This window comes from Lucilia cuprina, chromosome 2 (genome assembly GCF_022045245.1).
Source record: "Lucilia cuprina isolate Lc7/37 chromosome 2, ASM2204524v1, whole genome shotgun sequence".
Classification (NCBI taxonomy): Eukaryota; Metazoa; Arthropoda; class Insecta; order Diptera; family Calliphoridae; genus Lucilia; species Lucilia cuprina.
In genome coordinates, this window is record NC_060950.1 from 54,987,940 (window position 1) to 55,005,736 (window position 17,797).

The 17,797-nt window shown below is 32.4% G+C and overlaps 1 protein-coding gene and 2 non-coding genes across 4 annotated transcripts in view; 1 reads left to right on the forward strand and 2 right to left on the reverse strand.

The window, feature by feature from the left end:
• Window positions 1–5,114: 5,114 nt before the first annotated feature.
• The window catches only part of LOC111691083 (adenylate kinase isoenzyme 5), a 30,031-nt gene continuing 17,348 nt past the window's right edge, over window positions 5,115–17,797 (reverse strand). Inside the window, exons 2-9 of one of the 2 annotated variants that reach the window (XM_046956255.1) lie at window positions 15,873–16,169; window positions 15,654–15,796; window positions 7,027–7,209; window positions 6,857–6,965; window positions 6,433–6,739; window positions 6,152–6,368; window positions 5,918–6,082; window positions 5,115–5,862 (exon numbers count right to left, since the gene is read on the reverse strand). In XM_046956255.1, the coding sequence (XP_046812211.1) occupies window positions 5,467–5,862; window positions 5,918–6,082; window positions 6,152–6,368; window positions 6,433–6,739; window positions 6,857–6,965; window positions 7,027–7,209; window positions 15,654–15,796; window positions 15,873–16,169 (1,817 nt within the window). In that variant the 3' untranslated portion in view covers window positions 5,115–5,466. Of the gene's footprint in view, window positions 5,863–5,917; window positions 6,083–6,151; window positions 6,369–6,432; window positions 6,966–7,026; window positions 7,210–15,653; window positions 15,797–15,872; window positions 16,170–17,797 lie in introns of both variants that reach the window. The other variant, XM_046956254.1, reaches the window with a different exon arrangement.
• On the reverse strand, window positions 8,386–8,582 carry LOC111691089. The gene has a single exon (XR_002762919.1). It is a non-coding gene; the product is annotated as a U2 spliceosomal RNA (small nuclear RNA).
• Window positions 11,808–11,928, forward strand: LOC111691090. Its single transcript, XR_002762920.2, has one exon. It is a non-coding gene; the product is annotated as a U5 spliceosomal RNA (small nuclear RNA).

The window sequence follows — 17,797 nt, forward strand, 5'->3', positions numbered from 1 at the left end:
TACCAGAGTGTGATGAACTATAGACTATACAAAAGTAAAGTCTATAGTCTAGTTTATAGTCTATTCTATAGTCTAGTCTATAGTCTAGTCTATAGTCTAGTCTAGTCTATAGTCTAGTCTATAGTCTAGTCTATAGTCTAGTCTATAGTCTAATCTATAGTCTAGTCTATAGTCTAGTCTATAGTCTAATCTATAGTCTAGTCTATAGTCTAGTCTATAGTCTAGTCTATAGTCCAGTCTAGTCTACAGTCTAGTCTACAGTCTAGTCTACAGTCTAGTCTACAGTCTAGTCCACAGTCTAGTCCACAGTCTAGTCTACAGTCTAGTCTAAAGTCTAGTCTATAGCCTAGTCTGGTCTATAGTATAGTCTATAGTGTAGTCTATAGTCTAGTCTATAATCCTGGTCTATAATCTAGTCTAAATCCAGTTAATAGTCTAGTCTATAGTCAAGTCTATAGTCTAGTCTATAGTCTAGTCTATAGTCTAGTCTATAGTCTAGTCTATAGTCTAATCTATAGTCTAGTCTATAGTCTAGTCTATAGTCTAGTCTATAGTCTAGTCTATAGTCTAGTCTATAGTCTAGTCTATAGTCTAGTCTATAGTCTAGTCTATAGTCTAGTCTATAGTCTAGTCTATAGTCTAGTTTATAGTCCAGTCTATAGACCAGTCTAGTCTGTCGTCTAGTCTATAGCCTAGTGTGGTCTATAGTATAGTCTATAGTCTAGTCTATTATTCTGGTTAGACTATAGACTAGACTATTGTGTAGTCTATAATCTAGTCTAAATCCAGTTTGTAGACTAGTATGTAGCCTAGTCTATAATCAAGTTTAATCTATAGTCTAGTCAGTCTATAGTGTTGTCTATAGTCTAGCCTATAATATAATCTATAGTCTAGTTTCGTCTATTCAAGTCAATAATCTAGTCTACAATAGTCTAGTCTAGTCTATAATCTGGTCTATAGTTTGATCTATGGTCGAGTCTATATTCTAGTCTATAGTCTGATATATAGTCTAGTCTATAGCTTAGTCCAGTCAAGTTAATAGTCTAGTTTATAGCATTGTCTATAGTGTAATATATAGTGTTGTCTGCAATTTAGTCTATAATCGAGTCTATAGTGTAGTCTGTAGTCTATTGTGTGTTCTATTGTCTAGTCTATAGTGTATTCTCTAGTCTAATCCATAGTTTAGTATATACTGTAGTGCATAGTCTAGTCTATAGTACTGTCACTAGTCCTGTCTATATTATAGTCTATATTCTTGTTTAGTCTATAGTCTAGATTATAGTGCAGTTCATAGTCTAGTCTATAATCTAGTTTATAATCTATTGTCTAGTCTTTAGTGTAGTCTATAGTCCAGTCCATAGTCTAGTATATAATCTATAGTATTGTCAATAGTTTTAGTTTATAGTCTAGTCTATAATCTTGTTTGGTCCATAATCTAGTCTATAATCTAGTTTATAGTCTATTATATAGTCTATTATGCAGTCTAGTCTATACACAAGTCCATAGTCTGATAAATAGTCTAGTCTATAGTTTAGTCCAGTAAGGTCAAGTCTAGTTTATAGTATTGTCTATAGTGTAATCTATAGTGTTGTCCGTATAATCTAGTCTATAGTGTAATCTGTAGTCTAGTCTATTGTGTATTCTATTGTCTAGTCTATTCTATGTTCTAGTCTATGGTCTAGCCTAATCTATAATCCAGTCTAGTTAGTTGACTTGTTAGTTAGTTATTTAATTAGTCAGTTGGTTGGTTAGTTAGTTAGTTAGTTAGTAAGTTAGTTAGTTAGTTAGTTAGTTAGTTACATGTACTATCCACTTATTTTCAATAACTTTTAAACGGTTCTTTTTTCACAACATTAATTGAACTGCTCGAAGTTTAACAGGATAGTAAATCATAAAAACATCGTAAAGATTAAAAACGTTAATTTTAAAATAATGTTTAAATTTAAAACCGCTGATAACGATTTGCTCCAACCCATCTGTGCTAACATTACCAATAAGTAAATTAGCAAAATAAAACTATTGGTAAATAGTAATAAATCTTTATTTTTAACAATTTAAAACCCCCACGTTCGTTGTTCAAAAGAAAAAATAGATTTACAATTACGTAGCAAGCGATAGTACATGAACAACAAACTATGAGTTAGAACTATGTATTACGGCTAATTTTAGTCTAACAAAAAATATACATACTTACATGTGTTTACGGAGTGATTAGATTTTATATATTTGTTATAAAAAATATAAATAATAAAGGTGTTAATCTTTTGATAATCACGTTTTACTCTTTTTTCCAATTTTGTTCTTTATCTTTGAAGTGTTAGTCAAGTCAAGATAAGCTTATTATTAATTTAGATTTTTTGCTCATTATGCTAGGTCGTTTACTTTACTCTCGAATTGTGCCTACCTATCGGTTTGATTAGGTTTCTGTTGGGAATATATAAATCTATATAAACAAGACTATTAGTAAATTACATATTTATTAACAGATATTAGAAAGAATTTTCTGCGAGATATACGAAAGTATGATCAAAATTGTCGTCGGTATAAGTTCATCTCATTATTAAAATCTAAAATGATCTGACTATGTATGTGTGAAACCCGATGGGTTTCAAACATAAAGATATGGAGTTCTGAAATTTTGATTTTTTTTTGATTTGAATCCTACAATTTTTCAACCACTTCGTGTAAATGCTCAAATAATCTTAACTTACAATTGGTCTTGTCATTTATGACAGCACTCCTTGAAATATCTGTATATACAGATTTCCAATACTTTGTTGATACAAAATTTTAATATTTATGAAGCTGTCAATAACTAAATAATAACAAAAATAATTAAAGATGATTTCAATTACAACTTATTTTGCGAATATATATATAGGACACGTGTGGCAAAAATACTTAGTATATTGTAGATTAAGGGTTTCACGAGTCTGCAAATTTTATAAGTTGAAAATTTTTATTAGAAATGCTATTTAAAATCTGTAAAATTGAGTCATAGTTAAAATATGATATACACACATGTTTTTTTTTCATTACTAGAGCCCTTCTAAGTAATGCTAATGTTATGTAGTTGACATGGAAAAGTAAGTTGTTGTTTAAGTACATTTTACGGGCATATCATTGTAATGCTAGCCCAGCAAAATGTGAAAAGTCTTATATATATCTACTACTTTCTGCAATCGGGCCTGTTGTGCGGTCCTTATCATGAAAAAAAGCAAACTAAATGAATTATCTTTCAGTGTTCAGAGACTCAGCTTCCAAAACGTAATTCCTAAGAAACTTCCAACCAGTGTTAGTCAGGAATGTTATTTCCGGAATAACATCACTTCCAAGATACTTAGATCTAACATCCACTGGCAGTGACAAAGAAGGTGCTTCAGAGTTTCACTGTCATCTCCACATGCTCTACAAAGTACGTCTGAATCAGTACATCCAATTTTGCATGCTTCAGACTTGCTCATTTTGAGTAGATTTTTCGTCTAGCTCTAATCAAGGTCACCCCATTGAATCTTTTTCAACTTTTGTTGCGCCGAATGCAGAGATACAAGCCGAAACGGTTCAAATCGGCGGCGGCTGGCCGCCGGTTAAATTTTTCTAACCGCTCCGTCTTCTAGCCGCTCCGTCTTCTTTCGGCTCAAAAGCTAAGCCGCTGATAAAGATTGGAATCACACATGTATTTCGGAAAATAAATTCACCAATTTGGAGTTGCCACTATTTTAAATTATTATTGCAAATTGAAAAGTGTTGCCACACAATATTGTGCTAATATTAAAATTTTGAAAACTACTATAAATGTTAATTTTTCTGCAGAAAAAACTTATATAGAGACAGGACTATTATACAGAGATTTTTCAATATAATAAACGCTTATAAGGGCAATTTCTGAAGAAAAGTTTAAATTGAGCCGACATTTTAGCCGCCGTCAAATTTTTCTATAATAAGCCGCCGCCGCCGATCTAAAATGATTGCGCCGCCGATCTAAAATGATTGCGCCGCCTATCATTTTACATCGGCCTGGAAATCTGGTCGAATGGTTTTGCGTTTGTCAGGTTAACTGCACCGAGCTCCCTTCCCTTTAAAGCTATTACATTCGCTCTTTCGTCACCGAACTTTGTTAGTTCCCGAGTGGGGTGGTACCCCTATGATATGAACCTTACCTCTGGGAGAGTATTCAGTTAAAGCTTTCTTACAATCCAATACGGTCTTAGATTAAGTTATATCACCCAAAATCGCCCTAATTGCATTCTGTCTGTCGGTAAATATATTAAGCGCTGTGGGCGCCATATTTATTCTAATCCAATTTACGAATTCCATTATTGCTCGTAGTTCTGTCTGGAAGCTTGTGTTATGATTTGGTAAACGGTGGTATATTTCTGCTTCTGAATCTTCAATATAGAACCCCAGTCCCACTTTATCCCCCAATTTAGAGCCATCCGTGTAACAACGGACTCCTACTGGTATTTGCTCTAATGTTCCGCTTGATCAAGACATTCTATCTTTGATCAGCGTTTTAAAGTTTTCGACATATTCTGTGTCTGGTATATTGATTGTGTATAACTTTCCAATGTGTCCAGTATACATTGATGACTTGTCCTATAACCGCTTTTGGCCAATTCGCTTAAAGTAAACAACAATATTTTGTATTTAATTTTACTTTATTAATTTATTTATATGTTCAACAAACAACTTAAAAATACTAGAACCTAAAAACTATATTAGACCTAAAACCTGTAATTAATAATTTATATCAAAATATATATTAGAAACTCATAAATTAAATGTTGTAATTAAAATTGAAAACAAAACCAAAAAATTTTATTGAAATTAATTCAACACAAGTGCCAGACTTGGTCCACATTTCAATTATACTTTTCTTAACTTTATATAATAATTAATACTATTAAACAAACTATTCTATATAAGTTTTTTTTTTGTTTAAATATATAATTAAAGTTTTATTTTATTATAAATTTAAAATTTAGTTAAAAAATTAAAAATTTTCAAAAAACTCAAACTAAAATATTTTGTCTATTTTTTATATATTTTAAACTAAACTAATTTTAAATATAAATTTTCTGTTAAAGCTTTAAACCATTGAAATACTTGCATTAGTTAAGTACTTTTTCAATTAATTAAAGAAAATTTCTTAATTATAATTAATTTTTTTTTGTGGTTTACTTAAAAAAATATTTTCTTTTTTTTTGCGGTGTATACACACAGCGAAACAGTTTAGTGATTGCAACAAAATTCTTTGCTAAATCATATGGGCAAACTTTGTTAGTTCAAACAACCATTAAATGGTTAAAGCAAACAACATTTTTTAAAGACTTGACAAAAAATTTTGTTGCTCCCATTAAAAACCGTATTTTTGTTGCCCTGTGTAATTAATATGTGTTTGATTATATAACTAATTATTAGTTGATTATGATTTTAATTGTGTGTTCTTCTTTGTTCCCTTTTAGTTTACATATACGAATCTACCGGATAACGTTCGGCTTCCTCTAGCATATGTCGGAAATCCATTCTCTGTCCGGTTTGTCCAATATCACCGTTCATGTGATTTGTATTCTTATTATTGTAATTATTATTATTATTGGCTAAATGATTATTAGCACTTGTATTACGATTTTTGATATGACCATTCATGAGACTAACATGATGGCTTATAGTTGGCACTGCACCAGGCATATTATTCTCCAGATCCTGTAGTATGGCATCGGTTTGATCTACAGGTGCTGGTTGTCTACTCATCGGCTGTTGCACATGATTCATTTGGTTGCCTGTGAGATTTTGTATATGATTGCGTATGGATTTTTCAAATTCCCTTTGAACCGAGGGACTATCGGTATCGCCATCGATCTGTAATAGTAATTACTTTAGTTCCGTTATTTGCTACTTAAACAAGAATACCTACAATTTGTAAACGATTGCTATTATCCATGGCCTTAAGCATGGGTAAAGTTTGCTCACGAAACAGTTCCAATCGTCGGCGGAATGAGGATACCGTATCATCTATACGTCCTCTCCCTAATTGTAATTTAGAACAATCCAATAATATTATAGGGGGACGTAGTTTGTACTGAAAATTGTGTTCAAATTCAAATTATTATTTAATAATTTTTGACAAATTCTTTTCCTTTCTACCCACCTTATCTTCAAAATATTTAACCTGTTGCATATTTCGGGGAAAACCATCTATTATAATGCCATTTTTATCGGCAAATTGTTTTAGATTCGTTTCCAATATAATATTAACGGCTTTTTCCGGAGCCATTTCGCCAGCAGCTAAAGCTTCTTTGACGGCATAACTTTCGGTATTGGCACGTGGTGCTGAATCGGTAATCGAGCGTAACAAGCGACCCACACTAAATAATACAAATTTAAACATAATTTTATAATTATATTACATTTCTTTTGACCATAACTTACCTAAAATGAGCCCATCCGGGATTTAAACCCACTGCCTTCATACATAATGTAGCCTTGTTACTGCCTGGTCCTCCTATAACCCATATAACCGGTGGTAAACCACGCCCATCTGTACTCATGTAGTTGGCAGCATTTGTCAGCATTGGTTGTTGGGTTATAACATCTGGGGCTCCTGTTAATGATACCGCCTGGGCTGCATTTGAGGCTACATGTGAAATCACTGCATTGGTTATATTTCTAGATGGATCCTCAGACATCTGTGGCACTGTTGCGGGCTGTTGTTGTTGCTGCTGATTCTGTGATAAAACTGTTGAAATTGGAGCAGGGTTATGATTAGAGATCCCTGGAATATTCTGTGCTTGACTAGGTGCCGTATCTACGCTAACTATACTGCCGGGTATATCATTAATCCCTCTGCCCATACCTGTTACTCCATTTAGAATGGCCTCCTGATTTTCCAATGTACTCAGTATGTCAAGCACAGCCGTACGGAAATCTTTGTACACTTCAGAGGGCGCTCGCTCGCCATTCACCTGAATGTTATATATACATATATCCAGTTGTATGAAATATTAGTTTATACTAGTTACTTACCGCTATTAACATATCACTTTGATCAAAATAATCAGCTACTGGCATGACATTTTTAAAGAAATTATCTAATTCCATTTTGGCTAAGGAGAGTACAACATGTCCTAATTTGGCACCATAATCGATTTGTTTCTGTAACACCGACTGACGCCACGATATCAGGATAACCCCATTCACAACTTGAATCTGCAAACAAAATTTTGAATGTTTTCATCAGTTAAAAGTTACTTAAATCTTAAATAGCCTTGACCTAAAGAAATTTACATGTTATATAACAAACTTTACATCCATGGTCGAATTATGGACCCAAGACGTTAAATATTTTGGGGAATGATTTATACATTGCAAACATATTTATGTAGAATTTTATGCCGATATAATAATTAAATAGTGAGTTAAGAGAAGAGGGCCTATTTGGAATCTTTGCCTATCCATAAACAAGTATGAAAGTATAGTCGGGCATGGCCGACCATATAATACCCTACACCATGAATATATTTTTAAAATGTCTACTTTTTATAAAGAAACTTTTATCTTGAAGAATATTATTCCAAAATATTTAAGCAATTTATTGATAAAAAACCAAAATTTCTAAATGAGGCTTTAGATAGGTCAAATATGGGCCGATCCTCGGTAAATTTGGGAAAAGGATATATTTTTAAAAAGTTTTGTTGAGTTTCATTGCGATACAAATGGTTACAAGTCAATTTTAGACGTTTAAGACATTTTTGAAGGGGGGTTTGTATGGGGGCTAGGGTCAAATAAGGGCCAATCCTTACGAAAATCTGTAGTGTCATTTATACTTATATAAAACTTATTTGTACCAATTTTTAGAAAGATAATAGGATATTTGACGTAATTAAGACATAAAAAGTTCAAATCGGGAGGTACGGTGTATGGGGGCTAGGTGAAAAAATGGACCGATTTCAACCATTTTCAATAGGCTTCGTCTTTGCCAAAAAACATGTTTGGTCCAAATTTCATTAAATTATCTTGAAAATTGCGGCCTGTACCTTGCGCACAAGGTTTACATGGACATCCAGCCAGACGTACGGACGGACATGTCTTAATCGACTAAAAAAATGATCCGGAATCGATCGGTATACTTTAAGGTGCCAATATTTTTGTATGTTACAAACAACAGCACAAACGTATAATACCCTCCCCACTATAGTGGTGGTGTAGGGTATAAAAGCAATTATTTTACGCTGGTATCAATAAAACTTCATAAGTTTTTTTTTTTGCGATTTAATGGGTGTGTGTTGGCGATTTCCGTCACACAATTTCAGTAAAGAATGACTAAAACAATATAAATCCTGACACAAACTTCAAGAAAAATATTTTATAATATGAAATTTATTATTAATTTGGGCCGAAATCCCGGCGGTACTGCAATACCGGGCCAACCCGTGACAGGAGTGGAGCAAGCCCCTAAACATCCCGTCTATTTCCAAAAATCAGTTTAACATTTGTTGTCCTCCGATGGAGGATCTATCAGATGTTAAGCTGATAAGAACAGATACTACACTTTGATCTTAGCCATAAGGCCGAGAAGCGATAACTTTTCAATTGTCAACCTCAATTACTTATGCCAAAGTAACAATAAACTAAATGAGAATTATACGTTAAATTTAAAGCTATTTTATACATTCAATTCGAAACGTATGAAAATGTGCGATAATATATTACAAAAACAACCCCTCACTAGCGTTATACTAAAGTAGTATACTGACAATAACATTAGTATGTTTGAGTGTGTGTATGATTTGTTGTTGTTGCTGCAGCCGGCTTATAGCCAACCAACATGTGTTTAGTGAAAATATTTTTATTTTGTTTTAGCAAGTCATGAGTTATACGAACGAATACATGCTGTTTGTTTGTATGTTTAGCAATTTCTACAATGATGACGAATCGAACGAATTTGGGATGAGACTTTTGAATGGTACTTTTTAGTTAATACATATAATACTTTAAGGTTTAAACTTTTAACAACTTAGTTAATATTACATTCAGTTTTAAATGAAACTCTAAAAGCTGTGATGCACACGGTGTATTAAACAGTTGTCAGATCTTACAACGTTGACCGAAAAATGTTCAGAAAATGTTTTACAATCAAGTGAACTTTTTTACAATTTATGAACATATGAAATTTAATATTTATAAAGAAGTTAAATATGATGTCAAAAGAAAGAAATATTTCTTTTTTTTTTTTGGATTAAAGTCCACTTGATTGTAAAACATTTTATGAACATTTTTCGGTCAACGTTGTAAGTTTTGACAACTGTTTAATACACAGTGTGTATCACAGCATTTAGAATTTCATTTAAAACTGAATGTAATATCAACTAAGTTATTATTGTGCCGTCATTTTAAAAATTTTAAACTACTAAACGAATGTACGGAATAGTACCACAAATGGTACGATTAATTAATTTTACTCATCACTGATTTAGTTTAATATGTTTTTTTATTGCAAATATTCAGTGCTGCCAGAGAAATTATTTATAAAATTATCTATAAAGGTACATATTAAAAATAGCATTTCCATGAAATATTAATATCAGCGATGAGATATTTCTAAATCGATTTGCGACGAAAATTGTCAAAAAGTCGAATTTAGTATTTTGTCCTAACGATGTCGTATTTTGTTTTATTGTAGACAACACATGTTGTTCGCAGCTATTAAAGTACACGTTTGACCTAGTTCACACTAGGAAACTTTTGTTTGTTGCTTTGTTTTTAATTCTCTTTTGAAGTTTCCTTAATGTCCATACAAAGAAACTTTTGTTTCAGAAAGTTTGACCTGGTCCACACTAGTGCCGGTCCACACTAGGAAACTTTCGTAGAGAAACTTTTTCTTAATTCTCCACACATAGAAACTTTTATTTCAGAAACTACGTATTAATTGCATTGATTTGTTGTTGTACGAATGAGAAGAATAACGAAACAAGTTTCCGAGTACGAGAAACTCCGTACCGCGAGAGAGATGAATGATATTCTTTCTCTTTCTCTCTCACGCAAAATCAAAAGTTTCCCAAAAAAAGTTTCCTAGTGTGGACCGGCAGTTTCCGAGTACGGGAAACTCCGTACTGCGAGTGATATGAATGATATTCTTTCTCCCTCACGCAAAATCATAGGCTTATGTCTATAAATGTTGAAATAATTTTCATTTAACAAGTTACTGCCGGTCCATACTAGGAAATTTTTTTTTTGGAAACTTTTGATTTTGCATAAGAGAGAAAGAGAAGAAGTATCATTCATCTCTCTCGCGGTACGGAGTTTCTCGTACTAGGAAACTTTTGTTGAGAAACTTTTTCTTAATTCTCTTTTCTAGTGTGGACCGCCACTTACACACTGTGGTTTGTATTGCGTCTGCCGCGAAAAGTTCAGCAACTTTCAACATTTGATGCATCGGCAGCTGATCAGGGTTGTATTTTGTTTTGTGTAGAATAAGAGTAAACTAAAATGAAATTAATTTGATCAATATTGAAAGAAAAAATTTAAAAAATAAGCAAAACATTAAATTTTTATTTTTAAAACAGTAGTAGTTTAAAAAAACATTTAAAAAAGATCAAAATGACGTGTAGTGTGTAACTTGCAGCTTGTAAAGCGCGAAAAGTTTGAAAAGCGTAAAACGCGTTGCCGCCTAAACGCGTTTTGTGTACTTTCACCTTTAATGATGAAAAATTAAATAAAAGCAGGAGAAAAACGCGAAGTTAAAAAAATATACGGTTAGACCTGGATCACAAGTTGCTGAATTTTTCACGCATTACAAACATCAGCGTGTAATTTGTTAAATGAAAATTTTTGACAGTTTTGTTTTTGTTTTCATTTTTTCTTTCTTTTCTGTTTCGTACGCCAAAGTTGAATATTTTTCATCTTTTGTACTTCATGCACAAGTTTGACCGTGATTGATTGTGACCGCTCTCATTTAAACACATACAGTAAACACGAGCTGCCAGCAGTTCGACGCAAAGTGTTTGGGCCTTAAAGCGCAAAACAACCATGTAAATTTTGCCCAATATTGTTACAAACATGCATAATAAAAAATACTATAAAGTTTATTGCAAAAACCTAGACAGATATCAACAGACAATATGTCTTCTGAGTCTATCTATACACGATTGTCAGATAAATGTTCAGAAAATAAGATTATTTAGTTTAAAAATGATGTGTCAACATTAAAATATCTCAAAGAATAAATACGACTTTTGCTAAAAAACGCTAAATCTACGGCGAAAATTTAGAAGAATGGCAACGCTACTGAAACAAAGATGGGAGTTTTACATTAATTTAATTTACATGTGTTATTCCCTACATTGTATAAAAGTGTAACTATTATAAAAGTGGTTTTGTAACTTATTGTACAACAAAATCTACAACAATCACATGAAATTTTCGAATTATAATTAAAACATTCATTAATTTTAATGTTAATTAATAAGATTGTAAGAAAATTATCTATTATAACATTGAATTATGTTGCTTTTGTCTTCATATATTATCTGATGGATATAAAGATATTGATATGAATGTATAATTATATTAATATTTAAGGTAATTATAAAAATATATTTGTAGTAATTAAACACACATTTTTCTTTAGTTACTTTTAAATCCCACACTAATGTAAACATTCCAACCCTGCACACATTTATTATCTCTATTTGGTGGTTGTTTGTTTTTTAGTTCGTGTGTATTTTTATATTTTCTTTTTTTATTTATAATTCTCATATTGTTTGTGTTTTATTTGGAATATTATGTTTAGTTTGTGTCTGGTTTCTTCACTCTGGCTTCTCTTCAGTTGTCGAATAAATCTTTCGCCTTTTACTAAAGATTTCCGTGGAGAGGAGCACTCTAATGAGTCTAAATACAATTTTTTCATAGACCTTCCGTAAGGAGGGTCATAAATAATAAATTTCATTAAATAATTTATATTAAATTGATTATATTTAGAGCCATGGTGTGTTAAAAGCGGTTCAATACCGTTTTTAGCGCTAGAAAATGCAATGTAAAGACATTTTTCTCGTCAAATCATACGTTTTTGCAATTACGGGAAAAATGCCGTTAGCGTGAAGTCTGGGGTTTTAACGGCGTTTTCTCTAAGGTTAATGATATGAGTAAGAACAAATGCAACCGTGTAATTTGTATTCGAGAGTCGTATAACGGTTAGTAGAATAAGTACGAAGATAAAATCGAAAATCTATTTAAAATATTTTAAAGCTTAACCAAAATGTTAAACAAAAGCTTTCAGAGCCAAAAAGCAGATCCTACAAAAACTTTCAAACGATATGGAAGTTTCTATTAACTTCCTAAAACAGATCGTTTTAGAGCCTGTAACAGAAATTGACATTTTTACTATATGGGATTTTCTTTTGATACATCTTTTAAAGAATTTAAAAATGCAATCGATAGCCAAACAGAAACAAGCTTAATTAAGCCTTGAACTTTGTTGACCGTTTGATATTACAACTGAAAAAAAGTTATGTATTAATCATCAGTTATTGATCTAAAATGGCGCCGCATATAGCAAGCATAGTGCCAGGGTAACAAAGAAGCCTTGTCCAAGAAATACCGAAACGACCTATACCTTTGTATAGGAAGTCAGATCGCTTAGACTTAGCTAATGAGTTTTGTGGTCTCCATCAAAATCTAATGAGTTTTCGATGGTTCTCAACCACGTATCAAAGTAAAAGTTGGGTTATAAATCCGAATTCATATGGTTAATATATAGAACTCGAAAAACAGTAACGCGTTACCGTTATCCAACGCCACATGCCAAACCTTTGCGGTAGTGAAACATAAAAATCTCGAAGGCAGAGCAAAAAGGACGGTCTGATTACCCTTAAGAGATAATCGCAATGACGCAGGACGATCTCCCTTTAGCCAGAGCTGAATTACGAATGTATTGACAAATTTAGAATTTGTTTATTGCTTTCAGGTTGACAGAAAACTTTAAAATGCTAAAAACTATAAATTTACTTGCAGTTGAAAATGTTTTAAAAGCTAAGAAGAATAATAAAATTCCACTTTATCCTTGTTTTCAAAAAGCAAAGATTTAATTGATGCTATAAATTCTTAATATGTAGCATCTTATAACTATTGGACTGAGGTTTGTAATTATGAAGACTTTGCTGGGAGTAACCCATTCAAAGAATTAGCAGAAATAGCATTGAACGTTTTGTCACTTCCGAAAATGCTTGAGATATCAACATATGGTGAGATATCAACATCAAACCTATGTAGTTAAATTAATAAAGAGAAAGCGCCAATAGAAATTAAATAACGGAAATGGCTTTTCAATATGTATAGCATGACTTGCATAAAGGTCGAACCGACAAGGTATAAAGGGGAACTTGTTTAGCTAAGACTTGGAGGAGAATTATTACGATGACCTTAATGCAGAAAATTACAACTGGAGAAGCCAATAACAATGTTATATACAGCAGAATTGTAGAGCAGAATACTAGAGCGGGAGAGATGGATGATAGAATAAAAATCGAACGATTATTTAACATTAAAATTCGACTAGGATTCGACATGTTTGATGATTGGCAATCAAGTGGACTGACTGTATGTTTTCAAGTGCCTCCAGGACGACCCTAACGTATTTTTAGAGATAGACGGTTCAGGTATATAATTTTGTGGGTCTGTGGGACATTTTTCTCGTTTTATGGTGGACTAGCATACCCTGGGTGCTTCGCTACTCTAACTATGTTCAATATCGTAAAAATATCAAAAAGTACCATCGGAAAAACGAAAAAGTACAAAGATCTCTTTCAATAAATTCTCATTTAATAAGGACCGTGTATTCCGGTTAACCATTATAAAGAATCCATTTGAATAATAGAAAAGTACCAAATAGTTCCCACTTCCAGAATATTATTCAGTCAAGACCATGTATGTTAAAATTAATGTTCCTAGGTTGAATATTTTAGAAAATTAAAAAACTACAATTTATGAGATAAAATGTACTAAAAAGTTGTCTCTTAAAGGATCTTATTCAATGAGGACCGTGTATGTTTAATAATCATGTGTTTTCAGTTTATATTCAAGAACATACATAGAGTATCATTTTAAGGAAGAAAAAGTACCAAAAGTGGAATAATGTTTACCTAAGTGGAAAGTACTAATAAAAAGAGTACAATGTTTCCCCTTTTCGCTTTTTACACCCAAAAAGGACTGAATTTTAAAAAAGTACGAAACAGGTGTCTCATAATTTTGAGAGATGTATCCAAAATATTTAGAAAAATTTGATTATGTTAATTAGTTTAAAAGTTATAAAGGGCTGAAAAAGGTACCAAAATCACCTTTGTTACACATTTTTACCCCTTAAATGTACGAATTTCAAAAAAGTACCAGACATCCATCTGCTCATTTTAAGAGTATATACAGGTGCATTTAAAATTTTTCTTGTATCACTAATATTATGTAAGGTATTTAAGAAAACCTGTTTTACCCGTTTTTCCCCTTTTTACCCGTAAATGTGCAAATTTCCAAAAATACCTCCTTAGTAGATCTACATAACCAAAAACACATCTACTGTCAAAATTTCATGATTCAAGGTTCAGCCGTTTGGGCTGTGCGATGATGAATCAGTCAGTCAGTAACGCTACTCTTTTATATATATAGAAGATTTATAAATAAAGAAACTCGAGCATTTTTCATGAATTAAATATAAAGCCAAAAACATTAAAAATCAAATAAAGGGTGGTAGTTTTATTATGACCTTGAGAAAGTCTTGTTATTGGTCTTTGACATGCTGTTTAAAAATTCTTTAAATTAATAAATATTTTAAATGTAAAATATCCTTTTTGAAAGAAAAACTTCTTGGTAGTTTTCCCACAATTTATGAAAATGTCAAAGAAACGCCCACACACAAGTAACAAACAAACAAACAATCGAAACATGCTAAGTGACGGAAATTTAAACTAGTGCCAAGGGGGAGGAGGGTTCCCCACACACAAACACTCACAAACAAACAAGCTGACCACTACTTACCGAATATGTAGAAAAGTATTTAGTAGAATTGATTATGAACAGAATTGATTGTTTATTCACCTCACAAAAAAAAACCGTCCGTCCTTCTCAGAGCCAATTCAGTTCAGGTGGTCATTATTAATGATGAATGTTTCATTAATAATTAAACATTTTAATTAATTCACCAGTTTGAATGTTCTTCAACAACAAAACAAACATTAAAAGAAACTTTTTGTTTAGACAAAAAAAAAGCGACGACTACAACAAAATAAAGACACAACAAAACCAAAGTCCTAGGATAATGGGGTTGGGGTTAGATATGGTGGTAAAACACAACTAGAGATTTTGGAAACAACTGGGCCACTGAAACTTTATTACAATTTATTGTGTAAATAATTGAATAGAACTCTAGCGACCAAACGAACGCAGTTCGTATTTTACAAAGCCGGTGGGAGAAGGCTTCTTTTCATATTTTCTTTTTCATTACAACAATTTTCATTTTCATGTCAATTGTGTTTTTCTTTGGGTATTAAAACAAATATTTTTGTTACGAATATCCAACGGACTTATAAACTACAGGGAAACACCCTTCTGTATATTTGTTGTTTTTTCGCTTTAAAATTAATTTTCTTTTTTATTAAAAACTTTACCTTCTCGGAATATTCGACAACATCTCGCATTGAACGTGGATATCCTGAGATAAGGTATGCTTTGGCAGCTGGAGCCATTTTCATTTCTAACATTAAAACTTCGGTTACAGTTTTCGATGATAATTGGGAAAAATCTTGCATATCTAAAGAATAAATTTAAAAAAAAGGTAAACATGTATAACAGTTATTAGTTGAGTAATGAAATGAATTCTTTTGTACCGTTCCCCATGGCATATTGTTGTAAGAGATCCATCATATTGATGTGTGTTACCCCACGGCGTTCCTGCATGAATGTATCGCAGTGGGTTACTTTGCCACTACCTGGGCCGCCTAAAACAAATATCACTGGGACTTTGGGTGGATCGAATTTTATTTTTCCAGCATTTTGCATATCGATAACGTTTGTATTCGCCGAGCCGGCACCTATGCGTCCACCGCCGCCGCTGGCACTGTTTTGATTCTGTGTACGATTCCATTCGTTGCCTTGTTCGCCGGTGTCTTGAGCTGCACTGGCATCTGAAAAAGTATTGATAAAATGTATTAATTAATTTCTAGTTAATAGATTTACTTTTAATTAAACAAAAAAATAAAGGATTTAGCTGCGCTACCTTCCAATCTATTCTAATTATTTTCGACATATCGAGTCTTAAAGTTTAAGGAAACAGCACTGATATAAATGTGAATACTTTTATATATTCTTCCTTTTTATAAGTTTAACCTCAAGTTTGAAACGCGAAAACTGGAAAGATTTCCCAGGAGTTTATTATCTCTTTTAAATATACTGAAGTATGACAATCTTAGAATCTTAAAGAGACTCTAAATATATCGAGTGTGTTATAGAGTAGTGTCGAAACGACTCCCTTTTGCTAGGGCCGCTTCACTTGTCAGATGTAGCTTTATATCAAGATTGCTCCTAGAAGTTGGATAGGATCTATTTCTCTCTGCAGATGTAGTAAAGAATTCATAGAGAATGTGGAAGACTGTTTCTTTATTTTTCATGTCTATATTGAGCGAAAGACTAAGCCGACCTGCATGTCTGCCAAGCGCCCAGTGTCCGGGTTAGAAGTTGCATTTACTTGATCCCTCTACGCGTGTTCTGCTTTATACTTTTTTTGAAAACTACTACTCTTGATAGAACCCAACGGAGTTGCTACTGAAAGATCTGCACATCTGCTTTAAGCAGAAACCCCTATTAAGGTAATGTCAGTCAGGTGATCTAGTCTTGACAAATACCTTTTACATTGTCTGACTTATATTCCTATATTACTCTGAATATTATAACCATAAAATATTCTACAGGCTGACATTATTGCAAATACTTTTGTCTGAAAAACCCTAGTTATACCCTTCACCTTCGTGAGAAGGGTATATATAAGTTTGTCATTCCGTTTTTAATTTCTATAATATAATTTTCCGACCCTATAAAGTATATATATTCTGGATAATTATAGATAGTGGAGTCGATTAAGTTTTGTCCGTCTGTCTGTCTGTCTGTCTGTCCGTCTGTCTGTTGAAATCAATTTTCTGAAGACTCCAGATATCTTCGAGATCCAAATCTTCAATAATTCTGTCAGACATGCTTTCGAGAAGTTTCCTATTGAAAATCAGCAAAATCAGTTCATAAATAAAGCAGTAATATGTTGGTAATACAGCTCGTATTTGTTTGAGGGCGGTAATACAGTCAGATTTGACATGTTTTAATTTGAAAATGTTAAAAGAAACCTATCTCAACTTTTTCACAGAAGACATCAAAATCAAAACGGCAGGTTCATGTTTAAGCTATCTATATAAATATTCGATCAGTAGGGTGATTACACAAATAAAATCATTTCTCAAAGAAACTCTATATGTGCTGACTCGAAAATTGGGGCCAGTTGATTTAAAATACTGGCATTCTCGATTCTCGTTCTCGATTTCCAACATCCATATGCTGCTTGCAGATAGATATTGTTAATAATATGTTAAAATCTTATGAAGGACTAGTTCTTAGATCACCAGTTATTCCAATAAATACAGACCTCTGATCATTCTATAGTTGCTTAACCCTAAATTTCTTTATAGTTGAAGTCCATCATACAAGAGATCCATATGTAAGAATATGATGTACTATAATTGTTTGTGTATACATTTATTAAGCCCCAATT